Source organism: Ascidiella aspersa, chromosome 1 (assembly GCF_963924565.1).
Source record: "Ascidiella aspersa chromosome 1, kaAscAspe10.2, whole genome shotgun sequence".
Lineage (NCBI taxonomy): Eukaryota > Metazoa > Chordata > Ascidiacea > Phlebobranchia > Ascidiidae > Ascidiella > Ascidiella aspersa.
In genome coordinates, this window is record NC_139447.1 from 38,393,576 (window position 1) to 38,421,165 (window position 27,590).

Sequence of the window (27,590 nt, forward strand, 5' to 3'; positions counted from 1 at the left end):
GAAACCATAGGAAACCAAAAAAGAACTAGACGGGGGTGCGGTTGTAGTTTATTTTGTCAGGGGGTATACTTTCAAGGTTTAGTGTTATTTTTTTTTAATTTAAAATTTTTTTTTTTTTCAATTTTTTTTTTTAATATTTTTGATTGACTTAATTATTTATTTTTATTTTTCAATATTTTTATTTTTTAATGTTTTTATTTTTATTATTTATTTTTTTAATTTAGTTTTTTTTGATTTTTGTTTTAATTTTTCATTTTTTATGTTTTATTTTTATTTTTATTTTCATTTTTTTTTTATTTAATACTTTTTATTTTTTAATATTTTGTATTGTGTATTTTATATTATATATTTTGTTTTTCATTTTCCTTAACTTGTTTCTGCAAGCAAAAACAGATATGGGCCGAAAAATTCCCCACTTAAGCCTTTGATGCGAAAGGGATTCAAATATGGCGTAGATTTTGGGAAATGATCGAAACATATATTTGATAAATAGAATTTACGTAGATAGTGTGTATGGCCATTTTATTACATTTTGGCCAGCTTACGTGTTTGAAAAACAAATATTATCATTCTCCCAAAGATTTAAAATAGTTTAACGCCTATGGTTTGCTATACTTTTGCAAACTTTTGCTCGGTAAATTTTTACCATGGCTTGGTCCGAGCAATCACTGTTAAAACAGACTTTAAATCTGTAGTTTTAAACAATATGAAACACACTATTATGTTCTCAATACGAAAACTATTAAATCGAAAGTTTTGCTAGTTGTTTAGGCCTGATGTTGGTAGGTTGGTTGGAGCAACATGCACAACAGGTGCTAACAGAGAGGCGTACACTGCCTTAAGATTTCGCATTTAAATTTGCAGCGGACACTTGATTATTAGGCGAAGCTTATCGCAAAGTAATTGGTCGCCCGAAAAAATGCTGACGCTGCATTTAAAGCAAGCATTATAAATGTGTCGCCGATATTCTGCTTTGAACATCTCTACTCGCAATGCTTCCCTCCGTTAATTGTACGCTGGGTGAAACTTTATTCACGGCCTTACCTCTTTGTGTATTACCGCGACAATACGATGAAATACGATTTGGAGAATATTGGAAACATCGTATTTGGAGAATATTTGCTATTTGCACCTGTTCTGTATGTTACTCCAATCCAACATATCTACACACAATTATAAGTTGTGTATAATAATATAATAAATTATGGCTTTGAAGCGAAGGGGGTTCAAATATGGCGTAGATTTTGGCAAATGATCGAAACATACATTTGATCACTAAAAATTTACGTAGATAATGCTTACGGCCATGTTATTACATTTTGGTCAGCTAGCATGTTTAAAAAGTCAATATTTTCATTCTCTCTAAATGATTTAACGTCTATGGTTTGCTATACTTTTTCCAACTTTTACTGTGTAAATTTTTACCATGCCTTGGTCTGAGCAATCACTGTTGAAACAGAGTTTAAACTGTAGTTTTGAGCAATATGCAAACACGTTTATGTGCCTAATAAGCCACGTTTTATATTGAAAGTTTTGCCAATTTAAATCCAATAAACGCAAGATTTATTTATTTATGACGCCATGTTATGACGTAGCTTTGTAACGTCGTCGTTAAGAATGCGTTAAACTTAAGCTTTTTGTTGTTGCGGCCCTTGTATAATTATATTTGCTTAGACCTGGTGTTGATATGTTTGAATGGTGCAACAATTACAACATGTGCTAACAGAGATGTGTACACTGCCTGTAGGATTCGCATTTAAATTTGCGGTGGTAAAATATTTTGTGTTGTAAGAGCAATAGGTTTTTTACTTAGAGAGGCCTCTTTATGAAAGGCAAGTCGCATGTGCATAGTTTTACTAGGCAAGCCACTTCCAACACAAATGTTGCACGCGCGGGACAATAGGGCGCAGCAGGGATGCCAGCAGCCGCCTCGTCGCGACGCGAGCTGGACAAAGCAAGCGAATATGAACGAATTCTGTATGAAAGTTTTTCTGCTGCTAGATGGCTGTCGTTAGCTACAAAGTGCTAAAACGCAATATTTCAGGTTTTTACCCCCCAAGCAAAGGCCCCTGGGGGTGCAGCCTCATAAACTTTTACAAAGCACCTACATACCACTCTACGCCATGTCTGAAAATTTAAAGGTTCTACGATGTCTACTTTTTCTATAAAGCTTCGGACAAAACTCGGTCTGAAACATACCATAGGAAACCATAGGAAACCATAGGAAACCATAGGAAACCATAGGAAACCATAGGAAACCAAAAAAGAACTAGACGGGGGTGCGGTTGTTGTATATTTTGTCAGGGGATATATTTTCAGGGCTTAGTGTTTATTTTCAATTTTTACTTTATTTTAATTTTTTTTTTTTTTAATTTTTTTTTTAATATTTTGTATTGTGTACTTTATATTATATATTTTGTTTTTCATTTTCCTTAACTTGTTTCTGCAAGCAAAAACAGATATGGGCCGAAAACTTCCCCACTTAAAATATGCCTTTGATGCGAAAGGGGTTCAAATATGGCGTAGAATTTGGGGAATGATCGAAACATATATTTGATAAATAGAATTTACTTAGATAATGCATATGGCTATTTTATTAAATTTTGACCAGCTTACGTGTTTGAAAATCAAATATTATCATTCTCTTAAAGACTAAAAATGGTTTAACGCCTATGGTTTGCTATACTTTTGCAAACTTTCACTAGGTAATTTTTTACCATAGCTTGGTCCGAGCAATCACTGTTAAAACAGGCTTTAAATCTGTCGTTTCAAACAATATGAAAAACACTATTACGTGCCTAATACGCAAACTATTAAATCGAAAGTTTTGCTAGATAAGTTTAGGCCTGATGTTGGTATGCTGGTTGGAGCAAGATGCACAACAGGTGCTAACAGAGAGGCGTAGACTGCCTTAAGATTTCGCATTTAAACTTGCGGCGGTAAATACACCCTATTGACACTTAATTATTAGGCGAAGCTTATCGCGAAGTAATTGGTCGCCCCAAAAAATGCTGACGCCGCATTTAAAGCAAGCATTATAAATGTGTCGCCGATATTCTGCCTTGAACATCCCTACTCGAAATGCTTCCCTCCGTTAATTGTACGGTGGGTGAAACTTTATTCACGGCCTTACCTCTTTGTGTATTACCGCGACAATACGATGAAATACGATTTGGAGAATATTGGAAACATCGTATTTGGAGAATATTTGCTATTTGCACCTGTTCTGTATGTTACTCCAATCCAACATATCTACACACAATTGTAAGTTGTGTATAATAATATAATAACTTATGGCTTTGAAGCGAAGGGGGTTCAAATATGGCGTAGATTTTGGCAAATGATCGAAACATACATTTGATCAATAAAAATTTACGTAGATAATGCTTCCGGCCATGTTATTACATTTTGGTCAGCTAGCATGTTTAAAAAGTCAATATTTTCATTCTCTCTAAATGATTTAACGTCTATGGTTTGCTATACTTTTTCCAACTTTTACTGTGTAAATTTTTACCATGCCTTGGTCTGAGCAATCACTGTTGAAACAGAGTTTAAATCTGTAGTTTTGAGCAATATGCAAACACGTTTATGTGCCTAATAAGCCACGTTTTATATTGAAAGTTTTGCCAATTTAAATCCAATAAACGCAAGATGTATTTATTTATGACGCCATGTTATGACGTAGCTTTGTAACGTCGTCGTTAAGAATGCGTTAAACTTAAGCTTTTTGTTGTTGCGGCCCTTGTATAATTATATTTGCTTAGACCTGGTGTTGATATGTTTGAATGGTGCAACAATTACAACATGTGCTAACAGAGATGTGTACACTGCCTGTAGGATTCGCATTTAAATTTGCGGTGGTAAAATATTTTGTGTTGTAAGAGCAATAGGTTTTTTTACTTAGAGAGGCCTCTTTATGAAAGGCAAGTCGCATGTACATAGTTTTACTAGGCAAGCCACTTCCAACACAAATGTTGCACGCGCGGGACAATAGGGCGCAGCAGGGATGCCAGCAGCCGCCTCGTCGCGACGCGAGCTGGACAAAGCAAGCGAATATGAACGAATTCTGTATGAAAGTTTTTCTGCTGCTAGATGGCTGTCGTTAGCTACAAAGTGCTAAAACGCAATATTTCAGGTTTTTACCCCCCAAGCAAAGGCCCCTGGGAGTGCAGCCTCATAAACTTTTACAAAGCACCTACATACCACTCTACGCCATGTCTGAAAATTTGAAGGTTCTACGATGTCTACTTTTTCTATAAAGCTTCGGACAAAAGTCGGTCTGAAACAAACCATAGGAAACCATAGGAAACCAAAAAAGAACTAGATAAGTTTAGGCCTGATGTTGGTATGCTGGTTGGAGCAAGATGCACAACAGGTGCTAACAGAGAGGCGTAGACTGCCTTAAGATTTCGCATTTAAACTTGCGGCGGTAAATACACCCTATTGACACTTAATTATTAGGCGAAGCTTATCGCGAAGTAATTGGTCGCCCCAAAAAATGCTGACGCCGCATTTAAAGCAAGCATTATAAATGTGTCGCCGATATTCTGCCTTGAACATCCCTACTCGAAATGCTTCCCTCCGTTAATTGTACGGTGGGTGAAACTTTATTCACGGCCTTACCTCTTTGTGTATTACCGCGACAATACGATGAAATACGATTTGGAGAATATTGGAAACATCGTATTTGGAGAATATTTGCTATTTGCACCTGTTCTGTATGTTACTTCAATCCAACATATCTACACACAATTATAAGTTGTGTATAATAATATAATAACTTATGGCTTTGAAGCGAAGGGGGTTCAAATATGGCGTAGATTTTGGCAAATGATCGAAACATACATTTGATCACTAAAAATTTACGTAGATAATGCTTACGGCCATGTTATTACATTTTGGTCAGCTAGCATGTTTAAAAAGTCAATATTTTCATTCTCTCTAAATGATTTAACGTCTATGGTTTGCTATACTTTTTCCAACTTTTACTGTGTAAATTTTTACCATGCCTTGGTCTGTGCAATCACTGTTGAAACAGAGTTTAAATCTGTAGTTTTTAGCAATATGCAAACACGTTTATGTGCCTAATAAGCCACGTTTTATATTGAAAGTTTTGCCAATTTAAATCCAATAAACGCAAGATTTATTTATTTATGACGCCATGTTATGACGTAGCTTTGTAACGTCGTCGTTAAGAATGCGTTAAACTTAAGCTTTTTGTTGTTGCGGCCCTTGTATAATTATATTTGCTTAGACCTGGTGTTGATATGTTTGAATGGTGCAACAATTACAACATGTGCTAACAGAGATGTGTACACTGCCTGTAGGATTCGCATTTAAATTTGCGGTGGTAAAATATTTTGTGTTGTAAGAGCAATAGGTTTTTTTACTTAGAGAGGCCTCTTTATGAAAGGCAAGTCGCATGTGCATAGTTTTACTAGGCAAGCCACTTCCAACACAAATGTTGCACGCGCGGGACAATAGGGCGCAGCAGGGATGCCAGCAGCCGCCTCGTCGCGACGCGAGCTGGACAAAGCAAGCGAATATGAACGAATTCTGTATGAAAGTTTTTCTGCTGCTAGATGGCTGTCGTTAGCTACAAAGTGCTAAAACGCAATATTTCAGGTTTTTACCCCCCAAGCAAAGGCCCCTGGGAGTGCAGCCTCATAAACTTTTACAAAGCACCTACATACCACTCTACGCCATGTCTGAAAATTTGAAGGTTCTACGATGTCTACTTTTTCTATAAAGCTTCGGACAAAACTCGGTCTGAAACAAACCATAGGAAACCATAGGAAACCATAGGAAACCATAGGAAACCAAAAAAGAACTAGACGGGGGTGCGGTTGTTGTATATTTTGTCAGGGGATATATTTTCAGGGCTTAGTGTTTATTTTCAATTTTTACTTTATTTTAATTTTTTTTTTTTTAATTTTTTTTTTAATATTTTGTATTGTGTACTTTATATTATATATTTTGTTTTTCATTTTCCTTAACTTGTTTCTGCAAGCAAAAACAGATATGGGCCGAAAACTTCCCCACTTAAAATATGCCTTTGATGCGAAAAGGGTTCAAATATGGCGTAGAATTTGGGGAATGATCGAAACATATATTTGATAAATAGAATTTACTTAGATAATGCATATGGCTATTTTATTAAATTTTGACCAGCTTACGTGTTTAAAAATCAAATATTATCATTCTCTTAAAGACTAAAAATGGTTTAACGCCTATGGTTTGCTATACTTTTGCAAACTTTCACTAGGTAATTTTTTACCATAGCTTGGTCCGAGCAATCACTGTTAAAACAGGCTTTAAATCTGTCGTTTCAAACAATATGAAAAACACTATTACGTGCCTAATACGCAAACTATTAAATCGAAAGTTTTGCTAGATAAGTTTAGGCCTGATGTTGGTATGCTGGTTGGAGCAAGATGCACAACAGGTGCTAACAGAGAGGCGTAGACTGCCTTAAGATTTCGCATTTAAACTTGCGGCGGTAAATACACCCTATTGACACTTGATTATTAGGCGAAGCTTATCGCGAAGTAATTGGTCGCCCCAAAAAATGCTGACGCCGCATTTAAAGCAAGCATTATAAACGTGTCGCCGATATTCTGCCTTGAACATCCCTACTCGAAATGCTTCCCTCCGTTAATTGTACGGTGGGTGAAACTTTATTCACGGCCTTACCTCTTTGTGTATTACCGCGACAATACGATTTGGAGAATATTGGAAACATCGTATTTGGAGAATATATGCTATTTGCACCTGTTCTGTATGTTACTCCAATCCAACATATCTACACACAATTATAAGTTGTGTATAATAATATAATAACTTATGGCTTTGAAGCGAAGGGGGTTCAAATATGGCGTAGATTTTGGCAAATGATCGAAACATACATTTGATCAATAAAAATTTACGTAGATAATGCTTACGGCCATGTTATTACATTTGGGTCAGCTAGCATGTTTAAAAAGTCAATATTTTCATTCTCTCTAAATGATTTAACGTCTATGGTTTGCTATACTTTTTTCAACTTTTACTGTGTAAATTTTTACCATGCCTTGGTCTGAGCAATCACTGTTGAAACAGAGTTTAAATCTGTAGTTTTGAGCAATATGCAAACACGTTTATGTGCCTAATAAGCCACGTTTTATATTGAAAGTTTTGCCAATTTAAATCCAATAAACGCAAGATTTATTTATTTATGACGCCATGTTATGACGTAGCTTTGTAACGTCGTCGTTAAGAATGCGTTAAACTTAAGCTTTTTGTTGTTGCGGCCCTTGTATAATTATATTTGCTTAGACCTGGTGTTGATATGTTTGAATGGTGCAACAATTACAACATGTGCTAACAGAGATGTGTACACTGCCTGTAGGATTCGCATTTAAATTTGCGGTGGTAAAATATTTTGTGTTGTAAGAGCAATAGGTTTTTTTACTTAGAGAGGCCTCTTTATGAAAGGCAAGTCGCATGTGCATAGTTTTACTGGGCAAGCCACTTCCAACACAAATGTTGCACGCGCGGGACAATAGGGCGCAGCAGGGATGCCAGCAGCCGCCTCGTCGCGACGCGAGCTGGACAAAGCAAGCGAATATGAACGAATTCTGTATGAAAGTTTTTCTGCTGCTAGATGGCTGTCGTTAGCTACAAAGTGCTAAAACGCAATATTTCAGGTTTTTACCCCCCAAGCAAAGGCCCCTGGGAGTGCAGCCTCATAAACTTTTACAAAGCACCTACATACCACTCTACGCCATGTCTGAAAATTTGAAGGTTCTACGATGTCTACTTTTTCTATAAAGCTTCGGACAAAAATCGGTCTGAAATATACCATAGGAAACCAAAAAAGACTAGACGGGGGTGCGGTTGTTGTATATTTTGTCAGGGGGTATATTGTCAGGGCTTAGTGTTTATTTTTATTTTGTTTTAATTTTTTTTATTTTATTTTTTTTATTTTATACTTTTTATTATTTAATATTTTGTATTGTGTATTTTATATTATATATTTCATTATTTGTTTTTCATTTTCCTTAACTTGTTTCTGCAAGCAAAAACAGATATGGGCCGAAAACTTCCCCACTTTGATGCGAAAGGGGTTCAAATATGGCGTAGAATTTGGGGAATGATCGAAACATATATTTGATAAATAGAATTTGCGTAGATAATGTACATGGCACTTTTATTACATTTTTGCCAGAGCTTACGTGTTTTAAAACCAAATATTATCATTCTCCTAAAGACTTAAAATGGTTTAACGCCTATGGTTTGCAATACTTTTGCAAACTTTTACTCGGTAAATTTTTACCATGGCTTGGTCCGAGCAATCACTGTTAAAACAGGCTTTAAATCTGTAGTTTTAAACAATATGAAAAACACTATTATGTTCTCAATACGCAAACTATTAAATCGAAAGTTTTGCTAGATGTTTAGGCCTGATGTTGGTAGTATGCTGGTTGGAGCAAGATGTACGACAGGTGCTAACAGAGAGGCGTAGACTGCCTTAAGATTTCGCATTTAAGTTTGTGGCGGTAAATACACCCTATTGACACTTGATTATTAGGCGAAGCTTATCGCAAAGTAATTGGTCGCCCCAAAAAATGCTGACGCCGCATTTAAAGCAAGCATTATAAATGAGTCGCCGATATTCTGCTTTGAACATCTCTACTCGCAATGCTTCCCTCCGTTAATTGTACGGTGGGTGAAACTTTATTCACGGCCTTACCTCTTTGTGTTTTACCGCGCCAATACGATGAAATACGATTTGGAGAATATTGGAAAAATCGTATTTGGAGAATATTTGCTATTTGCACCTGTATAGTATGTTACTCCAATCCAACATATCAACACACAATTTTAAGTTGTGTAGGCCTGGTGTTGATATGTTGGATTAGAGTTGCCACCAGATTTCGCATTTAAATTTGCGGCGGTAAAATAAGTTGTTTCTTCACAGCATTAAGTAATTTTACTAAAGAGAAGCCTCGTTTTAAAATGCAAGTCGCACGAGCCCAGTTGCCACTTCGCACAATGAAAGTCTCACACGCGGGACAATAAAGCACAGCAGGCGATGAGTCGCTTCGTCACTTCACAAGCTGGACAAAGCAAGCGAATATGAACGAATTCTGTATGAAAGTTTTTCTGCTGCTAGATGGCAGTCGTTAGCTAGAAAGAGCTAAAACGCAATATTTCAGGTTTTTACCCCCCAAGCAAAGGCCCCTGGGGGTGCAGCCTCATAAACTTCTACAAAGCACCTACATACCACTCTATGCCATGTCTGAAAATTTGAAGGTTCTACGATGTCTACTTTTTCTATAAAGCTTCGGACAAAAGTCGGTCTGAAACATACCATAGGAAACCATAGGAAACCATAGGAAACCATAGGAAACCATAGGAAACCATAGGAAACCATAGGAAACCATAGGAAACCAAAAAAGAACTAGACGGGGGTGCGGTTGTTGTATATTTTGTCAGGGGGTATATTTTCAGGGCTTAGTGTTTATTTTCAATTTTTACTTTATTTTATTTTTTTTATTTTTTTTTTTAATATTTTGTATTGTGTACTTTATATTATATATTTTGTTTTTTATTTTCCTTAACTTGTTTCTGCAAGCAAAAACAGATATGGGCCGAAAACTTCCCCACTTAACTTATGCCTTTGATGCGAAAGGGGTTCAAATATGGCGTAGAATTTGGGGAATGATCGAAACATATATTTGATAAATAGAATTTACGTAGATAATGCGTAAGGTCATTTTATTAAATTTTGACCAGCTTACGTGTTTGAAAAGCAAATATTATTATTCTCTGAAAGACTAAAAATGGTTTAACGCCTATGGTTTGCAATACTTTTGCAAACTTTTACTCGGTAATTTTTTACCATGGCTTGGGCCGAGCAATCACTGTTAAAACAGGCTTTAAATCTGTAGTTTTAAACAATATGAAAAACACTGTTATGTTCTCAATACGCAAACTATTAAATCGAAAGTTTTGCTAGATGTTTAGGCCTGATGTTGGTGGTATGCTGGTTGGAGCAAGATGCACGACAGGTGCTAACAGAGAGGCGTAGACTGCCTTAAGATTTCGCATTTAAACTTGCGGCGGTAAATACACCCTATTGACACTTAATTATTAGGCGAAGATTATCGCGAAGTAATTGGTCGCCCGAAAAAAAAACTAACGCCGCATTGAAAGCAAGCATTATAAATGAGTCGCCGATATTCTGCTTTGAACATCTCTACTCGCAATGCTTCCCTCCGTTAATTGTACGGTGGGTGACACTTTATTCACGGCCTTACCTCTTTGTGTATTACCGCGACAATACGATGAAATACGATTTGGAGAATATTGGAAAATCGTATTTGGAGAATATTTGCTATTTGCACCTGTATAGTATGTTACTCTAATCCAACATATCAACACACAATTTTAAGTTGTGTAGGCCTGGTGTTGATATGTTGGATTAGGGTTGCCACCAGATTTCGCATTTAAATTTGCGGCGGTAAAATAAGTTGTTTCTTAAGAGCATTAATAATTTTACTAAAGAGAAGCCTTGTTTTAAAATGCAAGTCGCACGAGCCCAGTTTAGGACGTGCCACTTCGCACAATGAAAGTCTCACGCGCGGGACAATAAAGCGCAGCAGGCGGTAAGTCGCTTCGTCACTTCACAAGCTGGACAAAGCAAGCGAATATGAACGAATTCTGTATGAAAGTTTATCTGCTGCTAGATGGCAGTCGTTAGCTAGAAAGGCAGTATGGCACCAGGATTACGTATTTGCTGAATATCACGCAATGCGAACATTGGCTGCTACAACTTAAGGTTTTACGTTTGTGGTTCCCTATTGATATATGTCACTGTTTTTTTACGTAAAGGATGTTTGACGTGCTTAGCCGTTGGGTATTTAGTCGTTTTAACTAAAAAAAATAAGGTTTAGGTTTGTTAGTTATTCCCGATCGATATACATATCACGAAATGTCGTCACATTGAAGCCGATTAGGTTAGCGCTTATTTACTAAAGCATCCCGAGAATGATGTGGCGCCGGCAGTTTTGCTAAAGTTGCAAGATTACAAATATTAACCCCGCTGTGCGATTCTTTGTAAATGTTCAAAACAGTTTGTTAATTATACTTGATTTTTGTAAAATAGATTTTGTCGGATTATACTAAGTTCCAAAGTAAGGTTGATCGCTGTTCGGTAGCAACTGTAAAACTAAAGATATAGTTATGTTTGTTAAATGCGTTCAGTTTGTATAGAAGCGCAGCTGAACTACGGGCTTTATATTGCCGTACAGTTTAAAACTGGGGTCCATGAAGGTCTAATTGAAATATTAGTGTATATTTAGGAAGTAATCAATTCATCAAACGAAACAGTTTATTTAAAAATAAAACGGTTTTGCACTGAATGTATTAAGACTCATTTTATTTTCACATTTTTGGACCGAAAACAGCAGATTTAAGAAGTCTATTTGTATTGTGACGTCATTTTATAACGTCATTTTGCCTACCGTGGTCCACGCGAGTCCCCAAAAACTTTTAGGGGCCGCGATAAAAAAAGTTTAAGAACCCCTTGTTTAAACACTGCGACAGAATCTCTGTTTAAATAGGTACTTTTAAACTAAATACCGTTTTGTTTGGTAATTGCTGCTGTTTGCTAAAGTTGCGAGATTAGTGAGACCTAACCTCCCAAAATGTCACTATAAACCCTTTTTTGAAGCTAAATGGTTTAACATTAGTTTATAATATTCATTAAAGCTATTTAAAATCGAACTAATAAACCGAAAGAGTTAGTATAGACGCATTACAAGGTCGTATGTTATACAGGCATGATTAAAAACAATTTTGCCATTTTTCAGAAAATATGCAATGTGTGTATTGTGAAGTTAATAAGATAAGTTCACTTTGTCAAATACCAGTGCTAGACAGATTTATGAGGATGGTGACATGGAATTAAAAATCCAAAGCAGCAAAGATTTTTATTATTTTATACGACAAAAACTTACTTGGTTTTGGTTTGGAGTATCGGCCATGTCATTCCTTGTGCTTGATTGGTTGATACAGTTTTTTTTACCAAATACAGTCTGTAAAATGAAACAAGATACAAAGTTAATGACAGCATGGGTATATAGCCTACTGTGATATCTGTGATCTAACCCTGTTGAACTAGCACTGCCCAACGATTGACATACACATAATATTATACCAGGTACAGAGGTACAGGCTCAGTGGGAGCAAGTCGTGAGACGATAATTATAGCAGCGTTGCCTGCTGGATCTTGTTCGTACAATAGTGATTGTCAACCTTTAGCACACGGACCAATGTTACGCGAACAGCTTTCTGGCTGCAATCGAAGTTTTATAGAAATGAACGCAAGTACATTGCGGCATTGCGGCAAGACGACCCATAATCTTAAATGTACGGCTAACGCTCAAAATAGTTGTTCTTTATTCTTTATTTGGCTTATTAAATCTAAGTAAACTTGAGTAAAAATGGTTTCTTTTGAAACCAGGTAGCTCGAAGTGACATTAAAAACACCACAGATTGGAGTGTGGCAGGAAAAGTTTGAGATCCACTGATTTAAGGTTTTGATGTTATAAACTTACCTGACATTCCTGTTCATATACCTACACAACATTACACATTTACCTCAGTACAGCAGTAAGGCGCTTGCACCAAGTCGCAGACAACAACCAAACGCTAGCTCTTTGTTGAAGGCGGACTGGTATTTCCTTGTTCTAAAGGAAATGACGTTAGGGCTCCATCCATTTAGTTTGGCCTCCAACGCCTTTACTCATTTCCTGTCTGGAAATCACGCGAGCTATTGTAAAGGTAAAAAAATCCCCAGCTTCAATTTCGGTTGCATAGAAATGCGTATTCTCATTGTTCTATAGTTAGTTTAGTTGCTTCACTGGCGCAATGATAATAACTCCATTAGACTTATTTACTTGAGTTTAGGAATATCCGTAATTTGGTTTATTAGAGCATGTCAAATTGAAGTGAAATCCTTGTCTATAAAGTAAACGTTAAACATTAAAACTGGTAAACTCGTGCGAATATGAGCAAAATCTCAAGTAAAAAATAACATAAACGCAACATACAGCAATTGAATTGTTTTATCTTTCAAAATTAAGATAAATTAGACGGGGGTGCGGTTGCTGTATATTTTGTCAGGGGGTGTATTTTCAAGGTTTAGTGTTATTTTTTTTTATTTTAAATTTTTATTTTTTTTATTTGTTATGTTTTAATATTTTTTTAATTGACCTAATTTTAAATATATAGTATGTCTTAGATGTGATAGGGGTAGTTGCCAGGGTTTCATTTTATTATCCGTTAGTTTGGTAAAGACTATGCAAAATTAATTTAAGAATCGTTTTGCAATCAAAATATTTTATTTATTTATTTTTTTTCATTTTTGCCGCTACAAAACAAAAATTCTATTTCCAGAGACAATGGCAAACTGGCACTTGACGCCTGAAAGCTTTACCTTCAAGAAAACTTTCAAACTTTTTTAAATTATGATTCAATCTGGCGACATAGTTCACGAACGTCATATAAATAAAGCTTCTAGCAATGCCTCCCTGCTTTACGATGGGTGAAACTTTATTTGGCCTTGCCTCTTCATGTAATACCGCGATAATAAATTAAAATACGGCAAGGTATTTGGGAAATGATCGAGAAATATATTTGATAAATAGAATTTACGTAGATAATGCGTGCGGTCATGTTATTGAATTTTGACGAGGTAACTTGTTTAAATATAATAATTCTCTTAAAATTATTTAACGCCTATAGTTTGCTATGCTCTTGCCAATTTTACTCGGTAATATTTTACCCTGGTTTGGTCCGCATTCAGCTTTATGTTTTGCTTGCTGCGGCCCTTGGACAATTTTAATTTGTTTAGGCCTGGTGTTGATATGTTTAATTAAAGTAAAATGCGCAACAGGTGCAAACAGAGAGGCGTACACTGCCCCGAGATTTCGCATTTATATTTGCGGCAGTAAAATATGTTGTTTCGTAACAGTAGTAGGTTATTTCACTAAGTGAAGCCTCTTTCTTAAATGCAAGTCGCACGCGCCAAGTTTTACTAACGCAGCCACTTCGAACAATGAACGTTGCACGCGCGGGACAATGAAGCGCAGCGTGATGTCATCAACCACTTAGTCGCTTCGCGAGTTGAACCAAGGAAGCGATATAAACAAATTCTGTATCGTGTTTTTCTGCCGCTAGGTAGGAGTAGATAACTACAAAGAGCTAGAACGATGACGTCACAATATTTTAAGTATTTGGCCCCCCAGTCAGAGGCCCCTAGGGGTACAGCCTCATAAACCTCGACATCGCACCTTCATACCACTCTACGCCATGTCTGAAAATTTGAAAGTTCTACGATGTTTACTTTTTCTATAAAGCTCCGGACAAAATCGGTCTGAAACATTTTCGGGCAAAAACAAGATATGTCCCGAAAATAAATTTTCGGCCCATATAATAAAATGTAGGTGTCAACAGTCGCCTTTATTAATTATTATTACTCGCATTGCTTAACTTGGCGTCTTTATGCACGTGACGGTTGTCCATACCAACACAGAATATTAATTGCTAACTAGACGGGGGTGCGGTTGTAGTATATTTTGTCAGGGGGTATATTTTCAGGGCTTGTTTTATTTTTTATTTTTTATTTTTTATTTTTTATTTTTTATTTTTTATTTTTTATTTTTTATTTTTTATTTTTTATTTTTTATTTTTTATTTTTTATTTTTTATTTTTTATTTTTTATTTTTTATTTTTTATTTTTTATTTTTTATTTTTTATTTTTTATTTTTTATTTTTTATTTTTTATTTTTTATTTTTTATTTTTTATTTTTTATTTTTTATTTTTTATTTTTTATTTTTTATTTTTTATTTTTTATTTTTTATTTTTTATTTTTTATTTTTTATTTTTTATTTTTTATTTTTTATTTTTTATTTTTTATTTTTTATTTTTTATTTTTTATTTTTTATTTTTTATTTTTTATTTTTTATTTTTTATTTTTTATTTTTTATTTTTTATTTTTTATTTTTTATTTTTTATTTTTTATTTTTTATTTTTTATTTTTTATTTTTTATTTTTTATTTTTTATTTTTTATTTTTTATTTTTTATTTTTTATTTTTTATTTTTTATTTTTTATTGTATATTTTATATTATGTATTTTATATTTTGTTTTTTATTTTCCTTAACTTGTTTCTGCAAGCAAAAACAGATATGGGCCGAAAACTTCCCCACTTAAAATATGCCTTTGATGCGAAAGAGTTTCAAATATGGCGCAGAATTTGGGGAATGATCGAAACATATATTTGATAAATAGAATTTACGTAGATAATGCGTATGTTCATTTTATTAAATTTTGACCAGCTTACGTGTTTGAAAGGAAAATATTATTATTCTCTTAAAGACTAAAAATGGTTTAACGCCTATGGTTTGCTATACTTTTGCAAACTTTTACTCGGTAATTTTTTACCATGGCTTGGGCCGAGCAATCACTGTTAAAACAGGCTTTAAATCTGTAGTTTTAAACAATATGAAAAACACTATTATGTTCTCAATACGCAAACTATTAAATCGAAAGTTTTGCTAGATGTTTAGGCCTGATGTTGGTAGTATGCTGGTTGGAGCAAGATGCACGACAGGTGCTAACACAGAGGCGTAGACTGCCTTAAGATTTCGCATTTAAACTTGCGGCGGTAAATACACCCTATTGACATTTAATTATTAGGCGAAGATTATCGCGAAGTAATTGGTCGCCCGAAAAAAAACTAACGCCGCATTGAAAGCAAGCATTATAAATAAGTCGCCGATATTCTGCTTTGAACATCTCTACTCGCAATGCTTCCCTCCGTTAATTGTACGGTGGGTGAAACTTTATTCACGGCCTTACCTCTTTGTGTATTACCGCGACAATACGATGAAATACGATTTGGAGAATATTGGCAAAATCGTATTTGGAGAATATTTGCTATTTGCACCTGTATAGTATGTTGCTCCAATCCAACATATCAACACACAATTTTAAGTTGTGTAGGCCTGATGTTGATATGTTGGATTAGAGTTGCCACCAGATTTCGCATTTAAATTTGCGGCGGTAAAATAAGTTGTTTCTTAACAGCATTAAGTAATTTTACTAAAGAGAAGTCTCGTTTTAAAATGCAAGTCGCACGAGCCCAGTTTAGGACGTGCCACTTCACACAATGAAGTCTCACGCGCGGGACAATAAAGCGCAGCAGGCGGTAAGCCGCTTCGTCACTTCACAAGCTGGACAAAGCAAGCGAATATGAACGAATTCTGTATGAAAGTTTATCTGCTGCTAGATGGCAGTCGTTAGCTACAAAGTGCTAAAACGCAATATTTCAGGTTTTTACCCCCCAACAAATTGGTAAAATATTAACATGTTTACAAACCTAATGTAGCAATTTAAAAACAACCATTCTCATATAAAATGTGGGCGCTTGTCTAGAATCCTACCACAGTTATGAAACCAAGGCACAAAATTGAGTTAGGTTGCGGGTTAGCGTTTGGGTGTGGGTGGGTCAAGTATTATTATATTCTTTATTTAATAATAATACTTGACCCACCTTAACCCAAACGCTAACCCGCAACCTAACCCAAATAATGCGCGTTGTGGTAGGATTCTAGACCAGCGCCAAAATGTGTTAATCTATTTAAAATATTCACATATTATAAACATTAGAAAGACATAATACATTTACAAAGGTTTAACATTATTAATAAAATGTAGGTGTCAACAGTCGCCTTTATTAATTATTATTACTCGCATTGCTTAACTTGGCGTCTTTATGCACGTGACGGTTGTCCATACCAACACAGAATATTAATTGCTAATTAACAATTCGCCACTGAAAAGAAACACGAAAATACAAAATACATTCACAAAAGGTTTAATATCGATTTACAATAACGAAACTAATTGTCAAAATTATAATTTCATGAAAGAAATTAATATGGGAGAGTAAATATATTAATAATATTCCATAACACCCTGTATTGATTCGGTGACACCTTGTCACTGCTTTGGTGAAAAAGTTACGACCCCTCCTCCAATGCCACGTGAACAAAACCAAAAAGCTGCTAATATTTCGGGAAGTTTTTAAATTCGAGAACCACAATCTCGCTTAGCTGCGCCTCTTGACCAAATATGTAGCTTCGGAAACTTTACGGTGGCTTGGCGAGCCAAGAAGCATAACGTTAGCGCCACAGCGCAACAATCACGAGGAATTTGGAATCCAATTCAGCTCTCTGTTGCCTCTAACGAACAACTGCGGCTTGCTTCACAGAGGCTGACAACTTGGCGAGCTCTTTAGCATAACGTTAGCGCTGTCTGGAACATCAAGTCATTAACCATAAGTCATTGCAGCACTGTATAGATAGCATTGTCGGTTCAACCATTAGGCTTCTAAGTCTATCCTTAGGCCCTGGAAAAATTCGGCCCTCAATTTTTTTAAGGTAAATGTTTTGTATAGCTGATAGTGATACAGACCCAGTGTAAGGACAGTTTTTGCTTAAAAACGAATACTGGTTACATTTAATACTTGTGTTTGGCTTGGAAAATTAGGCCCGTATCTATTAAACAGCCTTAGGCCTAAATCCCTGATAGATAGACGCAATTGACATCGGATCTGACGACCGTACTTTTAAAAAACGATCAAATATCGTAATAACAACAAACTTTAGGACAAGTAGGATGGCTAACGACGTATTTGTAAAGCAGCTTGAAAGGTAATGTCAATATAACTGATGACGATACAAGTGCGTATCGAAAGGCATTTTTTAAGATGCTGTCCAATTACTCAACGTTTTTTGCTTTCACGTTCATTTTCAATTTAAATTATTAAGGCTGGTTCACACTAGCCGCGTTAACGTCTGGCGTACGTCGCCCAGTTCATATATAACGCGTCGCCAGCGTTAACGGCAAATTTCCTCGATTCTAACCGAAAGCGTCAAAGTAAAATATTACTTTTCCGCTACCGAAAGCAGGTTTTTACTTTCAAGATATTTCGCGGTTTAGTGTTTTCTCGTGTTTCCGTAAACAGCAAAGTTGAGAAAAGCTCGAACGTCATCAGTTGGTCGCGAACCGACCACATTCTGCGAACCCTGCCATACAAAACCACATCCGTGCTGGGATCACAAGGCATTGGTTCCCTGCAAAGGATATATGGGGGACGTAGAAGGACATGTTGTTGACTGATGAAAATAACACAAAATACCGCATTTTCGTAAAAAAGGGCCCTTTGCGGTCGCAGTTCGCAATAAAATGTATGTTTTTATTCTAAACCAGCGATGGCGAACCTTTTTATCGCGCGGGTAACAAACACGACCTTCATCCTTACAAATGCACAAGTGGGTCATATATTTAATTATCCGCTTACTTTACGCGAAACTCTGCTGTTGCGTCGTTTTAAGTGTTATTGTCTGGGTTGGTAATTTTTGTATGATTTCGAAACTCGGATTCCACGAATAGTAAGAAGCTAAATAGTTTAGCATTTTTTTATGGGATTACAAAAGCTCAGCAAAAGCTTTTCAGCATGTTTTATTGGTTTAACCAGGGTTTTTAGAATTTTTTGTCTGTTTTTTTTTGTCTCTTATTTTCCCATGATCGACAACCTTTACATTTTACAGCGATAAACAAAATATTTTAGTTGTCTGCTGTTCTGCACGCATTAGTGCAGTTAATGTCTGCCTAATCGGCACCCCTAAAACACTTGCACGACCCACAGATGGGCAGCCCTGATTTAAACATTATAATCCTATTTAACGAAGAACTGTTTATTTACATTTATGCTTTCATGAAAATGATTGATAACTTCTCGGTATTTCTAAAGAGATAAGCGGTTCATTAAGATTACCAAAATCACTTCGGACAACGGTCGGGTGTGGCGGATTTTAAACGAGCCCAAAGTCGACGTGAAAAATAAGCCCTACCCAAAATGTGTAAGTTTAGCTTCTAGCAGCAAGCTTTACAACTTAAATTAAATATTACACTTTTAAGTTTAACCGCACTAGCCAAATAATATTCACTATATTGGCGGACAGTATGTTAAAAAAGAAAATATTCCCTAAGATTGAAACAAAAACGTGCGGACCGCGACAAAATTTGCTAATATACTTAAAAAATACAATTTAAAAGTGGTTATGGCCGCATGGAGTTTTATTTAAATTATGAAAAGAAAAAATAGCCTGGATTTATTTGCGAGCAAGACTGTAACAACAGACTGTAATTTAGCTCTCTGTCGCCTCTAGCGAACAACGTCGGCTTGCTTCACAGAGGCTGACAACTTGGCGAGCTCATAAGCATAACGTTAGCGGTGTTCTGGAACATTAAGACTTGTGTGATAATGTTGAAATCTGAAAACTTGTCAGGCTTATAACGTTAAGTTTTTATTATTTTAGAACTTTTAAGTCACGAAACAACTTACTTTTAATTATTAAACTTTTGTAGCAAAATAATTACAGCTTAGGTTTTACTTAAACTGTCTTGCAAAATTACCACGAAGTTTAAAGCAGGGCTGACCACGAAAGCCACGAACAGGCCACGAAGTTTAAAGCAGGGCTGCGGAGTTAGTTCAAAACAACCTGAGTCCTAGAAAATAAAGTCGAGTCCCGAATCCGGCTACGCAGCATTTTAAGTCATACTTTGCACTAAATATTCTTGATGCAAAGGTTTAAAACATTTATAGTTGCACCCAACTTTCTAATAGTTATCGTCTCTCGCATTTTATGATAACTACTTCAAACCAGTGGTGATAGTAAGCCTGAAAAACATACTGGAAAAATACAAGTTCGCTTTAAACATGTCGCAATCTCCTTTAATATAATTAGACTAAGATCTCAGATGCAAATTTGCGCACGATATCAAACGATAACCTCAGGTTTGCGTTTAACCAGTTGCGGTATAATTATAAGTTTCAAAATGTTTTGTTTTTCTCATCATAGAATTTTACAAAATACAAAGAATTACTGAAAAGCTTTTTAGTCCATTCGTGTTAAACTTTTTCCTTGTACACCGTCGTTATTTTAACGTATCTGTACGTTTACGTTCGAATTCAATGTAAGAATTCTTACGGCAAAGCTAGTATTTAAGAGAACGTATTTTGTGCGCAACAGGGGACGGGGCGTTGTTTTGCACAATGTGTGTAAAAATGTGCGCACATTTAAACTGCCTTGAAAATGTGCGCACATTTTTAAGTTAGAGTTTAAAGTTAGAGTTTGCGTTAAAGTTAGGGTTTTTAGAATGTGCGCACATTTTGAGATAGGTAATGTAAACTCAACTCTGACTCAAATCTAACTCTAACTTTAAACTTTAACTTAAAAATGTTCGCACATTTTGAAGGCATTTTAAAAAGTGCCCCCATTTAAAAAAAAAAAAGTGTCCCGTATTTTGCGCAATAAATACGCAATCCACTAAACTACGTCATAACTAAGATCAAACGGGCACTATTGGTTTAATTAATAAGTTCAAATGTGTAACTTTTTTAGGTTGTTGAGCCTCAATAAGATGAATTTTTCGGAACTACAACCAGAACATTTTAAGCTTATGCAACTGTGAGATTAAAAAAAGAAATGTTAACGTTGCAAAAAGTGCCATAAATCCAAGCAGCGGTCAACAGTGCCTAACCCTAACCCAACCATAGCACAATTGCCTGCTGCTTGGGTTTATGTATCAACTTGCTTTACTACGGAGACTGTCTCAGATCAAATGTCTCAGATCAAAAGTAGTGTGTTGCAAATAAGCTCATACGAAATTGCCTCGATGTAGCATTAATGACGCAAATACATTTATTACTAGAATTTAAATAAAACCACGTGTAACATTTTAATAGAACAATAGTAAAATAGTACAATCAAAATCAAACATAATCGCAATACAACAGTAAAACGTCGATTATGTAATGAGCAATATTTCCCCCAGCGGTAATGAACAATTAGCATTTATGGACAAACCTTAAACAGGAATCGTTTTGCTGCGCTTTCTTAGGTGGAAAAACTATCAAGCAGAATCAAATGATAGACATCAAGAAAGTAAAAACACAAAAATATCGAAACTCAAAAGTATCGGACATCTCTACAAGCTAGCATTAACAAAATAACGCAGAAAATATTGCGTCGCTAACAAAAGTTTTTTTCAAAACGACGTTATTTTCTTTTCATTTTATTACAGCTTTAGGCGGCCAATTAGGTTGAAAAAATAACGCAAAAACAAGAAAAAATACAATTTGATTTTATAGTTGAACGCGTGAAGACAAGATAACTCTATTTCAAAAAATAGTAATAATCAGTTTAAAACCAGGCAAAGCGTTAATAGCGTTTGTTTTTGCGAAGCAGGATTATAACACGTTGAAAAAGACGAAATTATTCATTTTCGTTGCTTGATTTCGCTTAACTGCTGTTGTCGTTGCTAAAATGCTGTTGAAATTGGAGGAACGCGCTCACAAAAACAAACTCTAATAACGCTTTGCCTGGTTTTAAACTGATTATTTTTTTTTTTAAATAGAGTTATCATAAGTCCGGATTTTTACAAATATACGAAGAATTATAGATACGTCTGTAAAAATATTAACTTATTTCAATCCAGTTAAGTGAGCAAATTAAAAGTTATCCAAAACTGGCATGGGTGTATCTGGCAACTACAAAGACGTAGTTGTTGGACAAACTTCTGTAATGACAGAAAACGTATTAACAACAAACCCTGGATCTGTATAATGGTTATTTTTTTGATATTATGGTTGAATATTGTAAATGCACTTTTTTAATGGAGACTAGTGATGTGTATCGTACTATGCATATTTGCGTCATAACTAATCAAAGGAAAGAAAGCAATAAAGCGACAATTCTAAAACATCCAACAAATAAATTGCTACACAAAGACGCGTTAAAAATATTATGACATAAATCATAATATTTTTAACAGAAAACTACCACTACCTCAATGCACATAGTACAGGTGACACTAAATTTTTAGTGAACTATTTTTTCATGTGAGTTTTAAACAAATGGTAAGGATAGCAAGTGATTAGCGATATCTCGCTGGTTTAAGTAAAGTAAAAAAAAAACATTTTGTACTTACAAAGTAAAGTAACTGGAGCATAAGTGTCTAGCGTGTAATGTTCAGCCCACCTTATGTTGTAACACAGGTTGGTATTCCCTCCAAGCTCCAAGTACCATCAGCTTGGCAGGTTGAGAGCCCGGTAGCTGTCCCTGTGTAGCCAGTGGTGCAGGTGAATGTGTGGCTCGCTCCAAACCCACTGTTTGCTGGGGCTGCTGACACACCAACTTGGCTCGGATTTCCACATCCTTACAACACACAACATAATTGATACTTTGTGGAAAAGTGTTTTAATTTACAATGTAAACCTTGTGGAACTGAAATGACTTGTGTGTCGGATTCATGTATAGTTAAATAATGGACAATCTAACCGCAGTAAATGACCTAGTTTAGTAGTGATTGTAAGTTCTGCAAGAAATAATTTGAAACTAATAAGACATAATTAATACTTTGTGACACAGGGTTTTGATTCCTTTGTGCACAATGTGGACTTTTAAAGCTCAAGTGGCTTGCGTGTACAATGTACATTCAATGCAACGCATTCATGTACAATTATTCTTTGGGTTATCTAAATGCGGTAAATGGCCTAGTTTTGAGTTCTGCAAACAATTTGAAACTAGTAAGTTGAAAACAACATTGAGAATATTACTTATGTTTGGTCTATCTTAACAAACAAGAAATTGGGCAGTGATGTACTTTTTTTTTGATTTAGAGCATCATTTGATTTTAAATTACGGAAATAGTTGTAAATAAATTTAGGACAAATCAAGAACTATAAGTGTGTGTTAAACAGATAACAAAGATAAAGAATTATTCTGTAAAAAATTAAACCTAAAATGTTAGAAAAAAACAACACAACAAATATCTCACTTGCAGTTGAAAATTCCAAATATCCGAAAGATGAGGAATCGTAGTAATCTTGAAGACTTATGTTGTGCGACGCAGAAGTAGCATTGGTTTGGAATATCATCGATAAATAAACTGAGCTATCGTTTCTCACAATGCTTTAAATTAAAACATTTATATTTATAACATGAAATTAAAAATAGACAATAGAGAAAATAACAATAAATTTCAAACAGTAAACATATTTTCTATTATTTTTGCACAGTTAAAAGTAAATGAATTGTTTGTGTTCGGTGTGCTTAAGGAGTTTAAAGATGCAACAACAGGTTAAACAAGCAACAGCAGGTTAAACAAACAATATATAACAATCAGTTGGTGTTAAAGTGACATACAACATACTCATCAGTGAAGCAAATGTTAAATTCTTACTTACTTCAATAAAACTTGACTTTGATAAACATTTCCTGAATTTTCATAACATTCACGCGAAGAGCAATCTCCAACCTCCTAAAACAAGAGAAAAAATATTCATTTAAGCATGCTTAACCGGGTATCACAAATACACAGGCAAGGCAATGCATTAAGTAGGAATATGTTAAAACAGTGGCGAAAAGTAAACATAAATAAAATAATAATATTAAAGAAGAAAATTAAAATATAAAGACGCATGAATCAAGCTTACAAGTTCGGAAATGAACCATTTAAAGCGAAAAGCTGTAGAATTGGTCACAAGTGATATGGATGCAGTTATTTCGCTTCCTGGTAAAAATCCATTTGGTGGAGTTTCAAGGGTTAGGGGGATTTTAACTGAAAAGAAATAAAGTGTCATTCACCTACAACTAAACTTTAGGGAGAATTGTTGTAAATAAAATATAATGCAACAAAAGCAATAATCCAAGACTTTCCAGTATAATATTAATAAAATGTGTGTCTGAATAAGGTCAAATCCACTTCTAAAACTCTCAAAGTGTATGCATCATTGCATCATCCCAATCTAGCTGCTTATGGCTCCACAAGAACCAATAATAAAAAAGTCAAGCATTTACATTTTATGCTGACAACATTCTGTTTAGGTTTATAAAAAAGCTGTTTAAACCAAGGAAGAATTATTTTCTTACCAAATATACACAAAGGTGTTCCCAACCATTGAGCATCATAATCACAGTATGGCTGTAGGTTCATGCCACTATATCCACTCATGCATGTAAATTTGTGACTGCTCCCATGTCCCTTGTTGGCTGGAACATCCTGGATAACTCCATCCGATGTCACATTTCCACAATCTGAATTGAAAGATTGGATTTTTTGCCACAGTCAAAAACAGTCACCCATCTTTCAAATAACATGCACTTAACTAAAATCGTAATTCTATTTTATTATTGATCTTTTTTTAATCAGCTGACACTTGCAATAACTTAAACGAAAAATCAAGGAGTGCATTTTTTTAGGAATATATTTTTGTTGGTATAGCTGTATAGTAGATGAATATTTTATCAGCGTGGTTTATAAGTTGTTATAAATACTAAGTTGTATTTTTTAATCCACAAAGGCTATAAAAAAATAAAGAAAAAAAAAACTTACATCGTACATCAAGATTGAAATTTTGAAGGGTAATACCATCAGTCGTTGTGACAGAAATATTTTTATCCTTTGAAATGAGTGGCTCCAATCTAATGTAATTGCGTACAAAGAAGCTACCAATCGAACAACCGCTGGAAAACAAAAGAACATTTCTTCTTTTGTGGACCAGGTTGTCTCGGTTGGTTGGGTAAAATATTTTACAATACGTTCAACTGAGGTCTGTCAACTAAATTTAATTGTTTATCTTATGAGTGAATATAACCAATCCATATTTTTTTGAATTCGTCGTAAAAATGCAGGAAATGAAAACACTATGCTGTAATTTCATGGATACCATCAAACCAAACCAACCTATGTGTTCTGTTGTTGTAAATGCTTCCAATCCTTTGGGTGCATTCACATGTGGAGGAAACATGGTAGCGACATGTGGAGGCAATCTAAATGTTAAGTGTAGAATCAAAGCTGACTACAAAGGATTCAGCAAGGATTGCATTTTTTTTTACGGCTATTTGGGGAAGTCAATCACCAATTATTTAAACAAATATGCTACAACCTTATTTCAGTATGTTTATTTTTTAGCATATTTATTTTGCTAGGGTCAGGCTTTGGATTCAAATAAGACTACCTGAGTTCCGAGTCGGACGTGTACATGCGATGCAAACTCAGAACTATTAAGGACACTAACTGCAAAGAATATTTTTAAATCACATATTTTGGCGAGTGAACTATATGACAGCCCTATGAGAGGATTGTTGTATATTCAGAATTTACCTTATTTTAATTACAGAAATAGTTTTATCAGGCTGTAGAGTTTGATTCTTAGGCTGTAGCGTCAAACCCTGTTTTTGTTTAACTGACTCGCACTCCTGGTTTAAAGAAACAACTTGGGTGTGATTAGAATCACCGTGAGTTCACAGTCAATCATGAGAGTTTTAGAAGACAGCTTAGCGTCAGCAACATTAGGTATTCACATGCTTTAAAAATAATAAAAAATATTAAATACTACGCTGCATCGTCGGACTCAACTATATCAACCACTGTACTTCCTGTTTTTGCAAATGTTCAAAATTAGAAGTTAGAGATGATCTGAAAATATCAGGGTCTAACATTTACTGAATCAGAATGCGAGCACATGTTTCAATAACAAAATAGTCATAACAAAATATATTTTTGTAGCTCTAACAACTTAATGACAAGAATATAAGAATGTTTTGAAACAAATTAGAAAAAAAAAAAAAAATAGCTGCTCAAATCAGAAAAACAGCCTTTGTTCAATAAGTGGAATACATTTAGCCAATATTGTAACCTTTTACATAAGAATCATTTAATAAAGTTGTTAAAACTTACATCTCCATCGATTACAAAGTAGATTTCAAAGTTGTTCTTTGCAAGATCAATGTCAAAGTGCACTAGTCCACCAACAACTTGGGTGGGGCTTGGATAGATCCAGAATCCTTTAACTAAAAAATATTCGTTTTTACTTACATATATATCCCATTAATCCTCTAAAATATAAAAGTGTCAGTAAAAATCAGCAATATATAATGGTGACAAACAACAACATCGCAAAACATAAAAAGAGACACAATGTGTGGTTTAGGCATTTGCAATATTACAATATTATTTGCATGGAAGCACATTGACCTACAATCTATCATTTTTAAAAATTTTTGTGTGATGCAGCGGCAAGCAAGTCTTTTTTAAGTGAATGTTTTAACAATTAAAAATTTTGCATTATAATGCTGATTTGGCACAACACAAACTTTATAATAAACAAACTGGCGGGTAAGATTTAGCCCTTGGTCTGTAAATTAATATTTGTTATAAATCAAACCTTTCACTGAGCAGAAAGTATCATTTGTTAAACTCCAGGTGGCATCAGCTTTGCAAGTTGCATTCACAGCTTCACCACTGTGGTTTGTATCGCAGCTAAAAGTGTGTGAGTCGCCGTAAACACTATTTGCTGGCGGTGGTTCCACACCAGTAAGACCTGGACTCCCACAATCTAAACAAACAGCGGATGATAAGGAATGCTCCACCTTGCATAAGTGAAGTTTAAATAGATGTAAGTCACATTAACTGAATGAAACGCGCATCTAAATGTCTTGATTAAGAGGATGTAGATATAACTATTTTTTTCCAATTTTAGACTTTTATTTTCAAGTTGATCAAAGTTTAGAATATTAAAAAAAACAGAACTATTCAAAATGGTGCAAATAAATAAATTGTGTACTGAATTATTTTAAAATCACTTTTACTGTATAACTTAGTTGAGCGCTGGTTTAGAATATTTGTCTGCGGGTTTATATTGCTTTTATTATTTGGGTTAGGGTGCGAGTTAGCATTTGGATTTGGGTGGGTAAAGTAATGTTATATTTATTCTCCCATTTATATTTCTGTCTTGAAATTACAAATTTGACAACTTGTTGCTTTACTGTAAAAATGAGGTTGGATTCTGGACCAGCGACATTTAAATGTTATGTGAACTAACTCACATATGATAAAACAAAACCTCTACCTTGCACAGAAATAAACGTTGTTAGATCGATGCACGATGTTCCAGATGCAATAACTTCAAGTTTAACGATTTCAGTTGTCAGTGGAGAAGTTGCACTGATGGAAAGTGAAACCCAATTTCCACTTATCGAACAACTCGCACTAAACTTTGACTGGTCATCACTTGAGGGCGTTCCACATTCATCGGCACGAATTGCAATGATGGAATAACCGGAATTGAAGTAAATAACCCAACCCACAACTTTATTGCTGGCTGTATCTTGAAAGGAGCCACTATAAAGAGGCCCCACATAGTTTGTAGCCCAAGTGTGGCCATTTCCACTTGTTTGTCTCACAAGGTTTGTTGTTGTAATGCAAGCACCTGTGAAAACAGAAATAATCAATAAAATATCGGGATTTTGTTACTTTATAACCAGTACAGAGAAACAAAGCTTCACATTTAATCCTAATATATGGCCACCAAATTTAGGCCTAAATGCCATATTGAAACTCCCATAATAAAAATGATGCTAGCATTCCGACAAGAATTTAAAAATTAATATCCACAATTTTCCATA

General features: G+C 35.0%; 1 protein-coding gene across 1 annotated transcript; it reads right to left on the reverse strand.

Moving 5' to 3' along the window:
• Window positions 1–22,161: 22,161 nt before the first annotated feature.
• Window positions 22,162–25,897, reverse strand: LOC146170401 (uncharacterized). The gene is made up of 7 exons (XM_083388691.1): window positions 25,864–25,897; window positions 24,517–24,647; window positions 24,054–24,218; window positions 23,618–23,742; window positions 23,369–23,442; window positions 22,960–23,093; window positions 22,162–22,337 (listed from the first exon to the last, which is right to left on the reverse strand). The coding sequence occupies exons 1-7, from the start codon at window positions 25,869–25,871 to the stop codon at window positions 22,162–22,164; spliced, it is 813 nt and encodes a 270-aa protein (XP_083244817.1). The 5' UTR covers window positions 25,872–25,897.
• Between the last annotated feature and the right edge of the window lie 1,693 nt (window positions 25,898–27,590).